Source organism: Dendrobium catenatum, unplaced genomic scaffold (genome assembly GCF_001605985.2).
Source record: "Dendrobium catenatum unplaced genomic scaffold, ASM160598v2 fragScaff_scaffold_980, whole genome shotgun sequence".
Classification (NCBI taxonomy): Eukaryota; Viridiplantae; Streptophyta; class Magnoliopsida; order Asparagales; family Orchidaceae; genus Dendrobium; species Dendrobium catenatum.
In genome coordinates this window covers 440,190-461,158 of record NW_021319442.1, presented here as the reverse complement: position 1 = coordinate 461,158, position 20,969 = coordinate 440,190, and the positions used below count along the sequence as shown (strand labels likewise).

The 20,969-nt window shown below is 34.9% G+C and overlaps 2 protein-coding genes and 1 long non-coding RNA gene across 6 annotated transcripts; 1 reads left to right on the top strand and 2 right to left on the bottom strand.

Moving 5' to 3' along the window:
• LOC110099378 (poly(U)-specific endoribonuclease-B-like) lies at positions 1 to 10,250 on the top strand. 3 transcript variants are annotated; one of them, XR_003701734.1, is made up of 3 exons: positions 1 to 1,397; positions 1,583 to 3,625; positions 9,840 to 9,975. XR_003701734.1 is itself a non-coding variant. In XM_020826498.2 (3 exons), the coding sequence occupies exons 1-3, from the start codon at positions 771 to 773 to the stop codon at positions 10,074 to 10,076; spliced, it is 936 nt and encodes a 311-aa protein (XP_020682157.1). In that variant the 5' UTR covers positions 1 to 770; the 3' UTR covers positions 10,077 to 10,250. The 3 variants fall into 3 exon arrangements, 2 of the variants coding, with proteins under 2 accessions (XP_020682157.1, XP_028553452.1); XM_020826498.2 differs by having other exon boundaries at positions 1,583 to 1,654; positions 9,840 to 10,250; XM_028697619.1 differs by lacking the exon at positions 1,583 to 3,625 and having other exon boundaries at positions 9,840 to 10,250.
• LOC110099379 lies at positions 998 to 13,424 on the bottom strand. Of its 2 annotated transcripts, XR_003701737.1 has the most exons (3): positions 13,087 to 13,424; positions 8,338 to 8,541; positions 998 to 1,104 (listed from the first exon to the last, which is right to left on the bottom strand). It is a non-coding gene; the product is annotated as an uncharacterized LOC110099379 (long non-coding RNA). The 2 variants fall into 2 exon arrangements; XR_002303438.2 differs by lacking the exon at positions 998 to 1,104 and having other exon boundaries at positions 7,986 to 8,541; positions 13,087 to 13,421.
• A 4,642-nt stretch (positions 13,425 to 18,066) lies between these two features.
• Positions 18,067 to 19,049, bottom strand: LOC110099376 (FCS-Like Zinc finger 3). Its single transcript, XM_020826497.2, has 2 exons — positions 18,700 to 19,049; positions 18,067 to 18,592 (listed from the first exon to the last, which is right to left on the bottom strand). The coding sequence occupies exons 1-2, from the start codon at positions 18,963 to 18,965 to the stop codon at positions 18,409 to 18,411; spliced, it is 450 nt and encodes a 149-aa protein (XP_020682156.1). The 5' UTR covers positions 18,966 to 19,049; the 3' UTR covers positions 18,067 to 18,408.
• Positions 19,050 to 20,969: the final 1,920 nt, after the last annotated feature.

The following is a 20,969-nucleotide window of genomic DNA, read 5'->3' as shown; positions in this document are numbered from 1 at the left end:
CGGGTCCATCATCCATTCCCCCACCATCCATTTTAAGTGCAAGATGGTGAAATTTTCCATTTTAAATATCAAACCTTGAACATTTGAATTCCAAATATACAAACTCATGCTGCTACTATATGTATGATACTACATATCTATGGATATAATATATCTATTTGACGACTAGCCTTAATTGAAAGTTCTCTCTCGTGATCGGGAGGAGTAATTAACTATAAGGGCTTGCGCTTATAAGAAACAAAAACTCAAATCATAAAGTCCTCGCAAAATGAGGTTGAAATCTCTGGGTAGTGTCTTATCTACAAACTCATATGCCTTCCAAAAATTTACCTTAGAACTTAATCCATTAAAACTCCCCCGAAGAAAAGCTCAGCAGGTGGAGGCCGGGGCCAACTCTTCGGAGCCCACAATTCTCTAGGTACGTATTACATTTTATAGCAAAGCTATGTATGCACTTCATCGGTTAGCATTTATGAAGAGTGGCGAAGCTTAAGGATTTGAGTTATTTAAAACAATAAGCTATATTGGACTATGTGAGTTTTATTGGCACGGAACCTCACAATGTTTGCAAATTTTTTAGAGGTCTTACTCTGTGTTTAAAAATTAAGATCTTATTTTTTCTTTCAAAGATTTGTGTAAAAATGGGTTGCCTATGAAGTGTGTCGGATTATGATATTTTTTATTGGATTTCGGCATTACCTAAATATACATTTTCTTTTCTTTCCTGGTTTTTTTTTTCTTTGGGATAATGTTGTGCTGCTCGATCTTGAATGCTGCTTCATTTGCTGGTGCTCAAGTTAAAATGGCAAATGTTCAAGCTGCTTCCTAGTGATCAGATATACCATAATGCTGTACACTATGGTGTTGACACTCAGCCATCAATAAAAGAGCTTTCTGACTTGTCTGAAGCCTGTAGTAAGCTGTGGGAACTTGATTTAAACCGCTTGGTTCCAGGAAAGGATTACGAAATTGATTGTGGTGAGGGGAAAAGAGCTCACCAAAAGGGAGATATGGCACCAGAAAGCTTGTTTAAGTGGTTGGGTGATGATGTGCTTAGGCGCTCTACTTATGCTCGTTTCTGCTCCCTTTTAGATAACTACTTTCCTGAAGAAAGTATTACAGAAGATGTAACTCCTGAAGAGATACAAGAGCAGACTGAATTTATTGAGGAGATATTCAGGACACCTCCAATTAATTATCTACATAAATATCTTGTTGAGAAGGGCCTTGTATCTGGTAATTCTGAAGAGTTTAAGGAAATGTTGAATCATCTATGGTTTGATCTTTATTCAAGAGGAGGTGGATATGACTCCTCTTCTGCTTTTGAACATGTTTTTGTTGGGGAAATCAAGGGTCGTAAGGGAAATGTCGTCTCAGGTTTTCACAACTGGATTCAGGTAGTATTTTAATGAAAATGTTGTTCTATAAAGTTCCACTGAAGTATTTTAATGAAAATATTGTTCTATAAAGTTTCATAGTCAATGGTTAGGACTACCGATTACTAGGACTTTGTCACAATTTTAATGGATATTCCTTGGTAGCTCTGAAATTAAAGCATCAACTAGGGCACTAACCTGTGCAGTTTTATCTGGAAGAAGCTAAAGGAAATGTAGACTATCAAGGCTATATTTTTCCCAGAAAGCATGGAGAGCATGTAAGTATTTTTAATTTCTTCATGACATTCTTAATAATTAACTTCATTATTTAATATTTTCTTTGTATGCCTCATAAGTACAATAAGACATCTGCCTTTGTTTAGAATAAGATTTGATTTATCAAACTGGCCAATATGACCTTGGTCTGACTAAATGTTCTTTGGAATTCCTAAAAATAAGGACCATATCATGAGGTATAAATGTGGAAAACTTATAATTAGTTGTTAATGGCTATAAGTAGGAGATTCTTCTTACCTTGTCCTATAACCATTGTTTGTTTTCTTCCAATATTTAATTATTTAAACATAAAAACAAAATCGATGTTGGTTTTATTCTGTTATATAAAGCACTCTTGCCAATAGTTACATGAAGAAGTTGCCTTCCTAACATGGAATGGGGAAAAAATTAAATCAATATATCATGATGGATTTCATGTTTGCATGGATCTAGTTGCTCTTTGATTAGCTCTGAGATTAGAGCTACATCTATTATCTCTGGACTGCAATAATATCAGTGCAGATCTAATTGCAGTTAGGTCTATCCTGATAGAAAATTCAAAAGGATATCCTAACATTTTTTACTTATTTAAAATATAAAAACTAAATTTATTATTTCCTATCCACAACATTAAATCAATTGCCCGCACTTAATACCCCATTCATCGAATATTTTCATTTCTCTTTGACACTGAAGCTATTTTCTCTCTCGATGAGTGATAAACACCATCAACGCCAGACTCTCGACATCCTAATATTAATTATTTTAAGCACAGATTCTAGTTAAATGACCTATTATTTTTAAATTATTTTTAAAATTATACTTATTCAATTTTTATATGCTATTTTTAAAAAATAAAATTAATAATACCGTGTCAAACCCGTGTTCGTGTCATATATTTTCAATAATTGGCATGTCCCGTGTCCGTGTCATATTCTATCCGTATCATCATGTCTTTGTTTGTGCATCATAGCATGGGAACAGCCTCATAGCAAAGAGGTTTTCATGGAAAAAATCGGCCAACTTCGATCATCCATCCAATACTTGAAGCAATAATGCATCACAATCAGGCCATCTTATGTTTTAGTCGATATAATTTTGAACATTTTCTAGAATTGTCCTAGGTATTCATTCTAATAACATAAAGAGAAATATTGGTGGAAGTGGTCATGTTTTGGAATCGATACTTATAAATAACCAAAATCATATATGATAACCTGTGGCACCCCAATGTAAGATTTGGTCTACTTGCCCGCCTAAATTATTCAATACTTGCTTATAGTTCGAAACATGTATTTCTGTTGGAATTTTGTTTTTAACATCTATTTTTTATTCGCTTTATAAAGAGTGGTGAAGTAAGAGTGAGAATCAAGCTTTGCAATAATAACACTACCAATAAAAAAATTTGCACCTGATATTGTTGTCCTTACTTGCAGAGGATTTTTCAACTAAATCCTTAAACTATTTGTTAATTAATTATGTGAATCAAATATTAGTTAAATATAATTTAATTAATTTGGACTAGTTCCTAATTCCTGTTTTTTTTCAAGTTAACATATGCCTCTTATATAGCCTTCTCTTGTGTAGCCTTGTACGTGGCTTTGTTTCTTGTATTTGTTTTTCCCTTAAGCAAGTGGGCCTCTTGTGGCTTTGGAAGCCCGAGCAAACTAGGATGCGAGCCAAGCAATCAATGAATGAGAGGAGAGGCAATCCATGGGAGGGATTGCGACCTGGAGCAAGAGGAGGAGCTTGTGAACGGGGAGGCCGAGCGAGAGTAGTTATTGGGCTTCTTGTGCGATTCAAAGGTAAATCAAAAGGAGATCTTTCATCGGGAGAGAGATAAGTATCTTTGCTCTTAAGCTCTTCCATTTGGAGTTCCTTTGAAACCGACCAACGAGGAAAGGGCATCGTTGGGTGCCCGTTTTTTAGAAGGAATTGAGAAAGTTGAAAGATAGGCAAAGAAGTAATCTCAGGTGATATCTCTCACTTGTAATTTCTTTAAGAAATTTGTATTCCTTTGAAATGTTTATCTAGATCTATGCATTGTAAGTCATTGTAATTTGCTTGTGCATCTTAATAAAAGAAGTTAGCCATCTTTCTCTCCATAGATGTAGGCACCCCTTGTCAAAACACTTAAACCCATGTGTTCTTGATTCTTTTGGTTGTTTTTATGATTCTTTGATTTACATGTTTTATGTTCAAGTTTGCAAGATTCTTGCTTAAGGATTGTATGTTCAATCTTGCTTATTGATTTTATCAAGACATTTGATCTCTTGTAGTAAATTGTATAGGATTTGGTTGATTTTAGTTTCTTGCATATATCTTGGTGAGCATGTTGGCTAGATTCTCATATGTATGTACTTTCTAAACTTCCACAATACCTTCAGCTAGAACATCCCTAATAAAATGCAATCTGACATCAATGTACTTTTTTCTTTCTTGAAATATCTGATTTCAAGCTCTTCAATAAACCCTTTCAAGAAGCTATATATTTTGACTATTAATAAAGCCACAATTGACTGAAAATTGAAATTCCAACTGACTATGTTACCATAGACTTGAAAGACATAACATGTCAAAGATCTATGCTTGTCCAAATCTCTTGCATAATCTGAATCCACAAACCCTGAAATATGCTCTACCCCAATTTTCCTTTATGTAACTCAACCCAAAACCATATGATCCTCCGAGATATCTGAAGATCCACTTAACTGCCCTCCAATACTCTTTTCCCATATCAGTCATGAATCTACAAATCATACTCGTAACATTTGTAATATTTGGCCTGGTGCAAATCATAGAATACTTTAAACTATCAATTGCACTTTCATACAGAACTGAACTCATATACCTCTAATCTTCCTTTGTTGTTGGTGATTGTGACACGGAAAGTCTGAACTGTGAACCCAGTGGTGATGCAATTGATTTGGTTGATTCCATTCCAAATTTCTTATAACTTTTCAGCTATAACTTTGTTGAGACAAATTCATTAAGCCTTTATTTCTTTCCCTTATTACATCTATCACAATTATTCATCTGGCTTGACCTAAATCTTTCATCTCAAATTGACTGTTCAATAATTGCTTTAACTGATTCCAGAAACCCTTTTGATCTCTGCTCAATGCTTCTTTATACAATATCTGTTGGCATCAGCTCTGCTTACATCTGATCTGCATCACTAATCTCTACAACATTAGTGTCTTGTGTGTTCTCCAGATCCCTTTTAGTAATATGACCAATCATCATTTTTTGCTAATTGAAGATGACATCTCTGCTAATAATACACTTGGATTCATCTAAAAGTCAACATCTGTACCATTTCACTCCCTCTGATTATCCGAAGAATATACCTTTCTTGGATATTAGTCCCAATTTTTGCTAATTCATATGAACATATGCTGTACATAAAAAAATTGTTAGATTAATGTTGTCTGCCTTTTTTGCTATTCAGATTTCGGTAGGAGTTTTGAGTTCTAATGGTATAGACGGACTTTTATTTAGCAAGTAACAAACAGTATTAACTGCTTCTCCCCATAAATGCTTATCCATTTTAGCAAATGATAACATACATTTGATCTTTTCTAGCAAAGTTATGTTCGTCCTCAGACCAATACAATTCTATTGCAAAATCATTCTTACATGATCTTTGTAAAATTCCATGATATTTGTAAAATTCAATAAACTCAATATTCAAATATTCTAACCCATTATCTATTCTCAACCTCTTAATTCTTTCCAATCTGATTTTCAACAAGCATTTTCCATTGCTTAAATATTTTAAATGCTTTATTTTTATGTTTTGAAATATAAATCCAGACTTTTATCGAGAAATCATTAATGAAGGAGATAAAATATTTACATCCACCCAAAGTTGAAATAGGAGTAGGTCCCCAAATATATGAATGAATGTAATCGACAATCCCTTTGATTATCTATTGTCATGTATCAAACTTTACCTGAGTTTGTTTTCCAAAGATGCAATGTTCATCGAACTTAATCTTATTCATATTATCTTTGTCAAAAACTCCTTGTTCATATAAAACTTTTAAAACCTTCTGACTAATGTAACCAACTTGAAGATACCAAAGCCTTTTTTTATTTCTCTGTAACATTCAAAGTTTCTATTGAATCTGTCATTGTTCTTCCCAATAAAGAATACAATATGTTGTCTCCTGCCCTTTAGAATCACAGTTGAACCTATGATAACTTTAAGAGCATCACTTTCTACTTTTCAGTTTCTTGAGAGTACCGAGAGACAACAAGTTTCTTTTCAGATCTGGCACATTCCTAACTTCTGTAAGAGTCTGTTAGACCGGTCCAGTGGACCGGTCCAGCCGGTCCACGCGGGACCGGCTCAGACGAGAAACACGCAAAACAGCAAATTTTTCCGCCTGGGCAGAGGCCGCGCGCACCGCTCGCCTTGCGGGAGCCGAATAGGAAGCTTTTTTGGGGAAATTAAGAGGGGAATTTGAATGTAGGGACTGTTTAGGGATTTCCTTTTGATTGGTATGCATTAAAGAGTGGGTTTTCCTAGGGTTGGAGCATCTTCAATTTGGCTGAAATTTGAGGTCTCTTAGATTTAGGTTTTCTTTGGGCTCTAGCGGCGTCTAGAGATTTGGGAGAGATCGATCCTCCTCTCGAATTGAGGATCAATTGTATCTTGCTATTTTATTCATCTACAAGTGAAATACAAGTCTTGACTTGAGTTTTCTCTCAATTTTCTCTCTAGTTCTTGCTGTTTTCCTGTGATCACCTGCTGTCCACTGCTGTAAACAGCAGCTTTTCTTGCTGTTTTACTTCAAATTTGGCTAAGAACTACTTGAAATCAAGTATTTCCTATCAGAGTCCTGATCACTCCATTGTCAATCTTGATTCTAACCATTCCAATCCCATGGACTTTACATGTTATGTCATTTCCTATAATGACATTCCCTCCATTGACTTCTTTGAAGGAATCAAATCAGTGCTTATTAGTAGTCATATGAAATGAACACCCTGAATCTGTTATCCAATCCTCCCTGTTAGAATTTATAGTAACAACCAAAATCTCTGAATCCTCAAATCTATCTGATGCTACTGACACATCCCAAATTCAATTGACTTTTCTTTATCTTTCTTTTTCAGATCTAGACAAATTTTCTTATAATGTCCTTATTTATGAAAGTGAAAACACTTGAATTTGGTCTTAGACTTGTATCTTGACTTGTTTATATACTTGTTCTTTTCTTTCTTATCCATCCTGCCTCTAGCATTCAAACCTAGAACTCCTGATTCTTTTTTAAATTTTGGTTTCTATCTATGTAGATTTTAACTCAGTCTAAACTTCTTCCAATGATAAAGTCTCTCGAGCATATTTCATTGTTTCAACAAAATAAGCATACAATTTATGAAGTGAATTTAGAATGATTATTGTCTGATTCTCATCATCCACCTTAACTCCAAGATTTTATAAATCGATGAATATTTTATTGGAATCATCCAAATTATCCTCCAGACTTTTTGACTCGGACATTTTAAATCCAACAAAATTTTCTTGTAGTACTATTATGCAAATTCTTAGCCATATACATTTGTTTCAATTTCAACCAAATCCTAGCAGCAGTCGTTTCTTTATCAACCTCATGAAGAATCTTGTTGCTCAAGTGCAACACCTGCGTACTATAGGCTAACTACATGATATTTATCTTCTCATCTGGATCTAAAGAACTTGACAAATTTCTCTCTTCTTCCAATACCTTAACAACTTTTTTTGGATCAAAACAGCTTTCATTCTTTTTCTGCAAATTAAGAAATTTATTTTTCCATTGAACCTCTCGATCTTAACCTTTGAAACCCTATTTTGTTTAAAACCTAAATAGTGTCTATGATACCATTTTGTTAAACTTCAAATGACTTTTAAATGCCCAACTGATTCAGGATCTTTTCCAAATTGAGTTACTAAATCTTTGAATTGAAAATTGCCTACAATTGAAACAAAAACCCCAAGCTAGTGAAATTTAGATTATGTTATAAAATAAAGAATTATCTTAATTTTTTTTTACAAAAATAAAATTACTAAGTAACCAATTTATTATTCAATTAATTGAAAACTTTTCTTCACTAACATATGCACAATATGACTAGAGTTATTTTCCAATAATATAACCTTTCTTTAGATAACACTTGCAAGCCAATAACAATAGTAATTGATTGATAATTCAAGTTACATGAAGCTATACAAGATATATGCAATAATCTAAGATTGGCCAACAACTATACAATTTACTACAAGAGATCAAACTTTTTGACAAAATCAATAACCATGATTGAACATAAAATCTTTAAACAAGAATCTTGCAAACTTGAACATAAAACATGTTAATCAAAGAATTATAAAAAACAATCACCGAAAGAATCAATAACACATGGAGTTACGTGGTTTGACATGGGGTGCCTACATCCGGGGAGAAAGAGGGCTAGCTTCTTTGATTAAGATGCACAAGCAAGTTACAATACATATATCTTGATAATCTTTCAAATTTATTAAAGAATTTACAATTGAGATACATCATCTAAGATTACTTATTTGTTTACCTTCCAACTTCCTCAATTCCTTCTCAAAATCGGCCCCTCAATGATGCCCCAGCCTAGTCCATAGGTTTCGAAGGAACTCTAAATGCAAGAGTTTAAGAGCAAAGCTACTTACCTCTCTCCTGATGCAAGATTTCCTTCTGATTTAGCTTTGAATCGCACAAGAAGCCTGAGAGCTGCTCTCGCTCAGCCTCCTCGTTCAGACCATCCTCCTCTTGCTCCAGGTCCCCATCCCTCTCTTGGTTTGCCTCTCCTCTTGTTCGCTTCTTGCTTGGCTTGCCTCCTAGTAACGAGCTTCCAAAGCCGCAAGAGACCCCACCTGCTTATGTAAGGGGAAAATAGATATAAGAAACAAAGCCACATACAAGGCTATACAAGAGAAAGTTACACAAGAGGCATATGTTAACTTAAACAAAAATGCAAGAATTAGAAATTAGTGCAAATTAGGAGCTATTACTTGTGCTCAAACACAAGGTGGCTTGATCAAGTATTTTCCTATTTCTGTGGATTACAGCAAGGATCAGCCTTACTCATGTCTTAAATAATAATAATAATAATAATAATAATAATAAAACCCTTACTCATGTATTTTTGCTTTAGTCATGGATGTTCTCACTTGACATTTGCAAGAGGTTGTACCATGGTGTATGCTTTTTTGAATCTTGTCTTCTGAATTTTGATTGTAATTAGTTGGTCGAGCAAATTAGAGTCTGCATCATGCTTGTCACGCTATCCTAATATGGATTTAGATGCCTAAAGTTGTGTTTATCATATTCTTGTAGCCATTTGGCTTAATGTTATACTATGGACTGGCTTATTTTTAAGATTCTTTGTTCACGTTATCAATGGTTCCTTCAATTCCTTCTTGTACAGTTTCTATTCTTTAGGTATTTCATGTGGATTATAGTTAGTTATCCAAGGAATGTAATCTATATTGCAATCTAAACGTGCATGCCTCTAGACCCTGAAATTTACAACATCAACCACTCTATGTATATTATGTGAACCAAGCTTGTGATTTGAATTTTGATAAAATGTCCAAATTCAAAAGCTAAAATAAAAGACTAAACAGCATTTTGCCTAGATAAGAAAATGTGATTGGAAACAGGACTTCTTCATCATGATTTTTGTTTTTCCAAACTGAGTGTATTGTCTTTTGGTTGTTCCATCTTTTTTGTAGCAGCACTACATAAGCACAATTCACATTTTGAACTTAAACAACTACTTTAATTACCGTTTTGGTTATCACTTATTATCTGGAATTGGTACATCAAAGATATTTTGCCAAGTTAATCATGCTCTATAACCCCAAGCCCTCGTATCATCAATCCGATTAATTAAAGGTTATTAAGGCTTCATTTGAGGCGGCTTTCTTTCTGCTTCTTAAAGCGGCTTTTTAGTTTAAAAAAAATTGTACTAAAAAACCGCTTTAAGAAGCAGTAAGAAAGCTGCCCCAAACGAAGCCTAAGAATACTAAATTCATAAAATGTACAACATTATTCACTATAATATGTTAAGTATTGTAATTTAAAGAACTTAACCACCTTCACTATTTCTTCCTTCTTACGTTTTATATGTAATAGCTATCTAATTTTTGTTCTTTTTTGAAAAATACAGCCAGACTCAGAAACTCAGTTGCTAACCATTCAATTCAAGTGGAATGGTGCCCTGAAGTCTGTATCCACCACTTTAGTTGGTGTGAGCCCGGAGTTCGAAGTTGCCCTCTACACTCTTTGCTTCTTTGTGGGTAAAGAAGATAATCATGTTCGTTTGGGTCCCTACTCTGTCAACATTAAATGCTATCATTTAGGACGTGACAAGATTGGCTCAGCCTTTCCCATAGCTGAATGTTGATTATGAGCACTGTGAAGTTTGGATCATTTCTGGACCTAAATTTCTTCAACTGGACATCAAAGTTGTATTGATGAAGCCAATTGCCTTGTTGACGCTTTCTGTATGGTATCGGTATTTATCTGCTCTGATAATTATCAGTTTGCCCTTACTGACAAAATGATAATATGTTTATCTATGGAGAGTTCTAGAAAAGAAAAGGGTTGATAATGCTTATATTCAAGTCATTAATGATATATATACAGGAGCTATTACTCGTGTTCAGACACAATGTGGTTTTACCAAGTATTTTCCTATTTCAATTGATTACATCAAGGATCGGCCTTAAGCCCATATCTTTTTGCTTTAGTCATGAATGTTCTCACTAGACATTTGCAAGAGGTTGTACCTAGGTGTATGTTTTTTTGCTTCTTGTTGATAAGACTAGAGAGAGTTGAAGGTAAACTTGAATTATGGAGGTCAACCTTAGGGTTTAAAGGCTTTCGTTTGAGTAGATCTAAAATTGAATATATAGAGTATAATTCTAGTAGTAATAGTTCTTGTAGGGGGATTGTGACTTTGGGTGATCAAGTTATTATAAGAGTATACGTTTTAGATATTTTGGATTTATTGTTTAAAGTGATTATGAAATAGATGGGAATATTATTAGTAGAATTCAAGTTGGATGGTTGAAGTAGAGGAATGCATTGGGCAGCTTGTTGTGTGATAGAAAAGTCCCCTTAAGTAAAGTCCCCCTCAAACTTAAGGGGAAATTCTATAAGATGGTGGCTAGACCTATAATGGTTTATAGTACAAAATGTTGGCCATTAAAAGAAAAGCATAATATTAAGTTAAGTGTTGCAGAGATGAGGATGCTTAGGTGGATGGGTTGCTTTACTCTTAGAGACATGATACAAAATGAGCATACATATGAAAGGTTGGAGTAGCTCCAGTGGAAGATAAGAATAGAGAGAGTCGTCTTAGATGATTTGGTCACATAAAAGAGCGACTTTCCGATGACCCTGTTAGGAAAGTAGATGTATTATATTTGACTTATGCTAAGAAATGCAGAGGTAAACCTAAAAAGTTGTGCAATGCTCTTATAAAATGGTTTTCTATTCAAGAGGTTTTTAAAATTACCAATTCACTGCCCCTCTTAGTTAGCATTGGGATTATTGCGTTAGGTCTAACAACCTATACGGGCTTTCAAGAGATAGAAAAAGAAAGAGAGATTTTGTTTTCTTCATTATTCACCCAAACCAAACATTCTCTAACACAAACACTTTCACTTCTCAAAACCATACATCTTCAACTTTCAAACATACACTTCTCCCTTTCAAAATGCACACTTCACCATTCAAAGATCACGCACTACACCTTACATTTCATATACACAATTTCCAACATTCCAAAACACATACAATTTCCACTTTTCAAACACACATACGCATGTCATGTTCCAAAACATACGTAGATTACTTTCCAAAGATACATACACTTTCACTTTTCCAAAACCCACACATGTTCCACTTTTACACACAAATGCAAATCACTTTCCTTGCCAAACCAAATACTTTACTTCTCACTTAAACATACACTTTTCCACTTTTCAAATCATACACTAGTTCTACCACATCTCCACCTTTACACATTTCGCCTTTCTCAACATACACAAATTCATCAAACACTTTATTTTCATAAACACACAATTCTCTTTTCAAAGCATTTCACATATTACTTTCTAAAAAAAACACACACATACTTTCATTTTCCAAACCCTTATGGACTTCCTCCTCAAAGCAAGCATAACTCTTCATGTAAAGTACTCTTCTCTTTCTTTCCCCCAAAGAGGATTTGATACTAATTTACTTTCTTCAAAGAAATCAAGAGGCTTCTCAACACAAACCATGATTCACTCAGCCAAAATCTTTCATATATGTAATATAAAACTTCAATCCCTTTCCCCCTCGAATCATAAATATGCAAAAACCCATTGCACAACCTCACTTCTATAAAAAAAAGAAAGCAAGAATATGGGTAGAAGTGAATAAGAGACAAGATTCAACACTTTTGCAACTTACTAAGGAATATTTCAGCATTTTTCAACTCTTCGCAAGAAGATTTCAGCACAATATAATTCATTACAAGAAAAAATCAGCACTATGTAAGTCATCCAAAAGAAATATTTTAGCACTTAATAACTCACAAAAACAAAATTCAGCACAATGTGACTCATAACAAGAAGTTCTCCAACATAACCATAGGCCCTTGCTTCTTCACTCCACCAAAGATGAATGTTACCTCTCCAATCAAAATTCATCAATCACATATAGTTATTTGCTAAGAACTCATAACAAGCATCATGGTCATCACTAGTGTGACAAAGTATCAGAACTCCAATCAAGAACTATTGGAAAGAATAAATAAATAAAGCCACATTTTTTTTAACAATCGATTCCATAAAGAAAGAGCTCTCCATTATCACACTAAACACATAAGTTTCTTATTGAGTAAATCAAATTCTAATGATGAAGGAAAAGAAATAGAGATCAAATGCCAGTACATTTCAGCCCCACTTCAAGATTCATACCTTACTCAAGCTGCCATTATTATTCCATATGGATGCACCAAAAACTAATTCAAACTTTCCCTTTAACTACTATATAAGACTATTCATAGCACCTTGCTTGTATTTTCATTGTAATTGGCTATGATAAGACTATAGAGAATGCATTTGCAAAAGGTCTCTCACTCATTGCTAAACAACCTACAACATAAAGTAACCAATGTAGAATGCTACATTGCCATTCTTCCAAATGCTGAAGTGCTTTTCTTATTGGACTAAAAGATAGTGCACAATAAACAAGAAAACATAATAATCGTATGGAGTATTTGCTTGAAAGAAATCAGCAAGAAAGAAGAGTGAAAGATTTGATTACTACAGCTTGGCTTAATCCAAGCAAGAAAATGAGAGGGTTGCTAGGGCTTGGAAATCACAGAGGTGCAGAAGGAGAAGATGCAAGGGGAAATATACATAGAGCAAGCGAGCTGACGGCTAGGGCAAATTGGCGGCTCGTAGACGACGACCAGGAAAGGCGCCGGATCGGACGGGAGAGAGGAGGCGGACGAGGGCTTAGGGGGTTTCGGTCGGCTAGGGCTGGCGACCGGCGTTGGAGAGCGGCGAGAGAGAGGTGCGGCCCGGCCCTGGGGTCGTGCGAAGCAGAGGGAGACGTGCGAATGGGTAGCTTCGCCTGGGGCTTATCACGCGACCAAGGGAGGAGGCCGACGGACCTGGGGGGTTTGCGTACTGGAGGGAACGGAGAGGGGTGTGGCGAACGTGGGGGACCTGTTTAAACCGGTCCAACCAAACTGCACCTTAGGTTTAGCCCAAACCACCTCGTAGTCTTCTCTAAACAATTAATTTATTAGTTAACTTTTCATGACATATAAAATTAAATTTTAACGAAATTTATTGTTGATTAAATAAAAATGACTTAAAAATTTTTTAATTTAGATCAATTTGAATTAATTCAATTAATTTGATTAATATTAATTAGGATTCAAATACCTTGCGATGAGTCAGGTTGGGCCTCTTGGATCTATTTTATTAAATTGAAATTGGATCGAGTTAGTCGAACTCAATCGTGTATAGATTTGCATCGAATTTGTTTCGATCAATGTTAATTTTGATAAATTTTATTTTTATTAACTTTACATGGCTTTATTTGGGTCAAATTAGGAGGTCGAGTCAAAACTACGTCAGTGATATCCACTTAGAGGGATCTTAAGGACGACATCTACACTAAGCTACGAAGACCTAGGTGCTAGAGTAAATTACAAGGAAATTGACCTCGAATAATGAGGTCAACAATATAGTCATCTGATTATTGTCGCCTAACTACATTGACACCCATTAGTTTCATCGCATAACATAACTACAATATTAATGCACTCCATCAATATTAACTTTGACTTATGGTATCAACAAGAGATTTTATGCTGGACTGGACTTCGTAGTCTCTAGTCCGCGGGAAATTATTAGGTCCGGTCACCTGACCTAAATTTGTGTCCGAATTTGTGCGCTTTTCATACGCTTTTGATGTTTTTTTTTTTGCAAAAAAGACAGCTAATTCGTAATTTTAATTGCATATTAGTTACCTTTTTGTAAGTATTTACAAAATAAAGCAAAAAACGTAACAAAAACACATCAAATATCTTACTCATTAAGTATTTGCTGCCCTTTTCTGCGCTTCTCACGTGTTTTTCAAATACTCAGTAAAAGGGCAACAAAAGTGTATTAAAATGGCTGCCTTTTTGCAAAAATACATCAAAAGTGCATGAAAAGCTCACAAATATGGACACAAATTTAGGTCAAATGACCAGACTTAATAATTAGCCCTAATCTGCCCTCCTAAAAGGAGTACGATCAAATTAACAATCACATAATATTTTAAAGATAGGCCCATTACAATAAGACTCTTTACATTCATCACTAAATACATTACATGAATTTTAGGTTTATTATATTATATCAATTCCAATCTTGAGGAAGGATAAAATTTGTAATTGATGTTAATCACTAATTAAAATATTTCAACTTGGTCAAACCTCAAATTATTTTCCACGTAAAAATTCTAGCACTCCTTACAACTCTTTTATCTCAGTGTGTGTTAGATCTTTGTATAATGCTAAGACTATAGTTCTAAAAACTATATAAGACATGAAATCGAAAGAAACATAGGTTCATGATTAAAATATTCAATTGGAAGTAGAGTTAGATGATATAATAAATATTAAAATTATTCAAATAATAATTAAATTATAATTAAAAATTTTAAAAATAAATGCATATCTTGATTAATACACATAAATAAGTTCAACTAAGGCGCAACATAAAGCACGTTAAGAAGTTCGATTAACAATTAATAACAATATTAGTATGTATGTATCTATGTATATATGATTATTAAATATTTTTAAAATTAAAAAACTATAATATAAAATTATAAATATAGATATAATTTATAGTAAAAATAATATTTAATATATTATACACATCTTATAACATAAAAAAAAATTATATTTATAACTTTCATAATACCCATTATAGCCGCTGAAATTCTCAGCCTAGCTCAATGTATTAGCCTAGCATATTCAATGAGGATTGTAATCCCACATCTTAACTCTCAGCTAATATTCACATGATTTTTCAGTCTCACATCATAGAGAGTATGAAATAGTTTAATTTATATAGTGAAAAATACAAGACAATAATAGAAGCTAAGCTATGTGAGGGGTAGTTATGTATCCTAATTAATTTTGTGTGCATGATCTTTTAAATGAATTTTAAAAATAAAGCACTCCATTTAAAAAATTATTAAAATAAAATTTAATATTTTGTAGATCTATCCGATCTTACAAACTTGAGATTGGCTCGATAATTTTTTAGCTAAAAAGGCAATTAAATTGGTTCATTCCGATTCAATTCTAATTCAATTTTCGAAACTTACTGAACTAACAAGTAACAACTCGATTGGTTCATAATCTCATCGGCCTATTATATCCAATTTTCAGAATATCGATTAAGATAATAAATTTTTGACCCTACCACAACGAATGTGTCGTCACACAACAAGTGTTAACCTTCAAGGTAATCCAACATCACAGCTTGAATGTGTCGTCACACTAAAGCGCACCAAGATGCAAGAGAGGACTCAATAATATACAACCTCCATATCAATTTTGTTGCGTCCAGGAATATTCGCGGCGGTAGAGAAATATAAAATTTAACGTCTTAGTGTTGTACGAAAATCCGGCACGCAATCAGATAAGAGAGTGTGTAGCATTCATAAGAGACATCAATATTTTTACGTGGAAAGCCCTTGAAAAGGAGGAAAAACCACGGGGCCTAGCCCAATTTGAATGAATCCACTAGTATTGAGTTGATTACAAATGAGGCCCTTCCTTGGGAGAAGGCCTTAACTTGATGTACATTTTATAGAGTACATTACATGATGTGAATACAAAGAATCACTATTGACGTATTCGTTTGGTCGGGAGGACCATAGTCTGGTGCCGGAGGTCAGAAAGACTGTAGCCTACGGACGACATAATCAGGAGGACCATAGTCGGCTGGCGACAGAGGTCGGAAGTACTGTAGTCGGTGGGCGACGTAAGTCAGAAGGACCATAGTCGGCGGGTGACATAAGTCAGTAGGACCGTAGTCGACGGGCGAAGGAGGTCGGAAAGACTGTTGTTTGACGACGAAGGTTAGAAGGACAGCATCAGGTAGAAGTCCAATAATGGAAAGAAATCCATCTTCGAATAGATGTCCAGCGAAAGTCTGATAACCGGTAGCTAGAAGTCCGGCATCGGGTAGAAACTTGGCGATGAGTGAAGGTCCGGTGTCGGGTAGATGTCTGACGCTAGTTGGAGGCCGAGGAGAATCCTGACTTCAGATGGTATTCAGGAAGAACTCCGGCGTCACTTGGAGGTCTGACGGAATTCCGGCATCAGTTGGAGGTCGGGCGGAATTCTGGCGTCACTTGGACGGAATTCCGACGGCGGTGGTCGAGGAGTTCTTCCCTCCTATCCTTCTTCTCTTGCTTGCACCTTGGCTTCGAGGCCCCTCTCAAGAGAAATGAGGGGTCTATTTATAGATTTTATAGAGTGGCATGGCATGTAAATAGATGAGAGATCAGGGACAAATATGGAGTTGTTGGAATGAACGGTCAATATTGAATCCTTCGATCGTGGACCGTTTATCAGGCATTTGAAGGTCTTAATGACTTCGGAATTTGGAGATCTTGGGCTCGTTGGATTCGTCTCGTCGAGTCACTCGATTCAACCATAAGCTCGTCAAGTTCAGAGACCGTTTATTAACTCAAATTGTTGTACGAACTTTCCAACAGTGTTTCAGGTCCTTGATTTGGACTCATTTGGGCTCGGATTGAGTTGAATTTGGTGCCGTTGGGTTCGTATTTTTGAGAAATTTAATTTTTGAAGCTTCCAGCTTGATTTCGCCTCAAGGTTCGGGCCCGATCAAAATAATTTTCTTGATGACATATCAAATTTAAATTTACAAATGATGTTTTGCTTTTTTAGGGGATCGCGGCAGGCAGACCGAAACCTACCTTTTCCTTAGATATTCCAGTATTCCACCATATCATGCAGCGCTTAATATTAACCTCATCGTTCTGAAGAAAAGTATTAATTAAGGAAAAAAAAAAATTTCCTCAACTCTTTAGGCAAATCACCAAAATGAAACCATTATCAGCAAGATTTTGAAATAGTAACTCTAACTTGCTAAAAAATCTAATAACAAAAAAGAGCAATTTTTATACCTAACCTCTAAGTTAAGTATGCAATCGATCCATAGCGTTGAAGCAATTTGAAATAGAACTGTAAGTGAAAGCTAGCCTATCACGAGAAATTATTTTGTGCGGACACCGGACGGTCCGAAAGCCAACCAAAACGAGCTACGTTCTCCTGGTACCCAGTGGTGCCCATTGAAACAATTTGAAAGAGAACTGCAAGTGAAAGCCAATATATCATGAGAAATTATTTTGTGCGGCCAACAAGAATGCCTACGTCTGCTGGTACCTAGTGGTACTCAGCAACAGTGCAAAGCAAAAAAAAGTGACTCGTTCTAATTGGCTTCTAGATGGCGTCCGGTGTCCACATAGAATAATTTATTGCTTATAACAGATCTACAATCTGATATCCGACTCAGCCGCGTTTTGGATAATCAAATAATCTTGTGGTCAGTTTTGCCAATCATCAGATGCGAGATAAGGGTTTCGTATTATAATTTTTAAGAAATAATTAATTTTAACGAATGAATCACTGGAACTTTCGCCTGATTATGATGCTAAAAAAAGCACGGGTCCACGCGGCTCTACTCCAGTACTCGGAACAGCTAGCTAGAATCCTTGTAGAGTTCGCGGCATCTTCCTCAATAATTTTACGTATAGACCCAATAATTCAAATATTACGATAATACACCACCAAGCACTTTCTCCAATAATTAATGCTGGGTACCAAATAATTAAAATATTATGAGCACAGAACCAAATGGAGGGGGAGACGAACCTGAAAGTTTCCACAAACACGAAATTATAGAATAGACCTCCTAGATTCGCAAAATTTACAAAGCAAACTCCGACAGAGCGTTGCTCGCGTTTCTTCGTTTTCCTGAGAACCAGGAAATTAAAAAAAAAAAAACTATAGATCGCGGTGGCCGGCGGCGGAATCCGATCTGAATCTCAAGAGTGCGAACAAATCCAAACCTTATCCTAATCCCCTTCTTCTTCTCCATCTCTTATCTCTATCAGTTCTGTCACCGCCTCATCGGTTCTCAGCCAGCCACGACGGCGCCGGCGCGAACGTGAATCGTCTGCGAATTAGGCGAGCTCGAAGACTTTTTCTGCTGCTTCTGTTGCTTCTCTTTCTTTACAGCGACCTTCCAGTTCATCTCCTTTGCCTCATCCATCTCTATCTGCTCCTCACGGCATACCTCGCTACAGAACGGAGTGTCACCCCTGCAACAAATTCACCCAAACCCTTTTTAGATCTCGATTCCAAGCCCTAAAATCATTAAAAAAAAACAACAAAAATAGCCAACCAATTCAAGGTTTGTTGTTATAACCTGTACATAAAGATGTCGTCGTTGCGCGAGAGGGGTTTCTTGCAGAGGAAGCAAGAGTCGAGGAAGTGGTGGGGTTCGTCATCGGAGAGGTCTTCATAGAAGAAAGTAGTTGCGGCTGGGAGCGAAAAAGATCGGTAGGTAGGCCGTCGTCGGAAGGGTGGGGCGGCGGCGATGGCGGAGCAGCCAGAGAATCCCGCCTCGATGTCGTCCATGCCGATGAGCGAGTCGAATGAGTAGGAAGGGAAGGAGAGCGCCGAATCGTCCATGGCCAACTCAGGCTTTCGATGGGCGATGAGCGAAAGCTATGCCTGTGATTCTATGATTCAGAGGAGGTAGTGGTGGACTGGTGACCAAAAGAAGTCGGAGGTTATAAAGAGCGAAGAAGGGTGTAGAATGGGAAAAAGTAACCATGGGGTAGGCCAAGGTGCGAACTGGGAAAAGGACAAAAGTGATTTCTTAATGAGAAATGTTTGTACTTTTTTTCTTAAAATAATTTCACTAAGCAATTGCTTAATAGGCTGAGGGAGGGCATCAGGCGCTTGATTTGTTGAAAAAAATAAATAAAAAAAAATATAATAATTATAAATATTTGTAAATAATAAAAATAATATAATAATTATAAATATTTGAAATTATTTTGATGAGATTATAATAAACATAATTAATTTTTATTTATTAAGAGGAAAAATAAATGTTGTACAAAATCTAATAATAATGGTAGCTGGTGACCAATGAACGAAGAGGGCAAATGGTGGGCACTTGATCAATAGGAGAATCAACGTATAATGAATAATTAATATAAAAAACTAACAAATTTATAATACATCAAAAAAATACTACGAAGTCCAAAATAATTCAGAAAAATTTTAGACATCATTTATTTTCATCAAATCAAGCACAAAAATTTAAAAATTAAATCCCCTACAGTTGAAATACTTCTGCATATATTTTATTTGTCAAACCAAATTAACACCTAAGTAAAATAATAATAATAATTTCATACATAACATTTAAATTTTAGTCACAATAAAATTAAATCCATATTTACTTATATTTTTACAATTTTTTAATGATTGCATAAATATATGAATACATAAATTTGAAAGTCATATATAAATCTCCCAAATAAAAATATAAAATAGTTGTTACAATTTATAAAGCATAAAATATTACATGAAATATTCTTAAGAAAATAAAACAATACTGTGCACTAATGTATTTTAAATCATCCCCCATCCACCACCTCTTTCTTACTTCTTGCATGAAACACTTCGATTGTTACTATTAAAATTATTGTGAAAATTAGACTTATAGCATTCCTTAGGGGTTTTCATGTTAAGGAGAGTTGGGTTCCTGCTCATGAATTTATGTTGTTGCTGCTAATAAATTACAAAATAAAGTACCAATAATCTTTTGAAGATAATTGCATTACCTCAAAGCCCTTTCACAAAATTGCTCTAATTTTCACCATAGAATCTATCATCCACAATTTATATCTATTATCTTATATAACGGTTTTTTATAAGTTAGAACTCATGATTTTTTTTCCTTTTTAGACTTAAAAAAAATATTGTGTTTCATATGCAAAAATTTCATATAATATAAAAAAGATAAGCACAGATACTCTCTATATGCCGTTACAAATATTTCAAAACACAACAATTATATATAGTTCTTACACATGGCAAGTTCAAGATATTATGATATTTTATATTATTTGAAAATAAAATAAAATTTTAAAATTTTGACATATAATAAATCTTTTTTTTTTTTAATTTGTAGATATAGTTATTTTTATGTTGATTATTGATAAGAAGAGGAGAAAATACAGCATAAAATCTTGAATTAACAATCCCACAAATTTATAAATAAATCCAGATATATTCTTCATATTTTATACAAATCGAATTTCAAAGTTCTTTTGGATTATTGTACCGCGAAAGCGCTTGGAAAAGTCCAGATGACTCTCGTGATGCTCTCAGTGATAAGCTATCAACTGTTCGTCTGATTCCCCCATCTTTCCAAAAGAAGAGTTTGATTAGCCGTTTTCATCTTCTGTATCAACACATCGTTCAATTCCTCTTCTTCTTGGAGAAAATCTGCTCTTCATCGTCCATTGGTGGCCAACTTATATATCTTGCCCCCTTTCCTTCTGAGAGATGAACTCTCCTTGTAAGAGATGAATTGCTCTAACAGCTTTTTGTCACTCTCTCGAGAGTGACAAAAAGCTAGAGATCAGATTGACTATCTAAAACGAGCTCGTTTTAGAT

Coding starts and splice junctions, on each gene's coding strand:
- LOC110099378 (XM_020826498.2), top strand. CDS start 771: ATGCTGCTTCATTTGCTGGTGCTCAAGTTAAAATGGCAAATGTTCAAG. Junction 1,398..1,582: donor GTTTTCACAACTGGATTCAG/GTAGTATTTTAA, acceptor TAACCTGTGCAG/TTTTATCTGGAAGAAGCTAA. Junction 1,655..9,839: donor CCAGAAAGCATGGAGAGCAT/GTAAGTATTTTT, acceptor TGAAAAATACAG/CCAGACTCAGAAACTCAGTT.
- LOC110099376 (XM_020826497.2), bottom strand. CDS start 18,965: ATGGACGATTCGGCGCTCTCCTTCCCTTCCTACTCATTCGACTCGCTC. Junction 18,593..18,699: donor GACGACATCTTTATGTACAG/GTTATAACAACA, acceptor AATTTGTTGCAG/GGGTGACACTCCGTTCTGTA.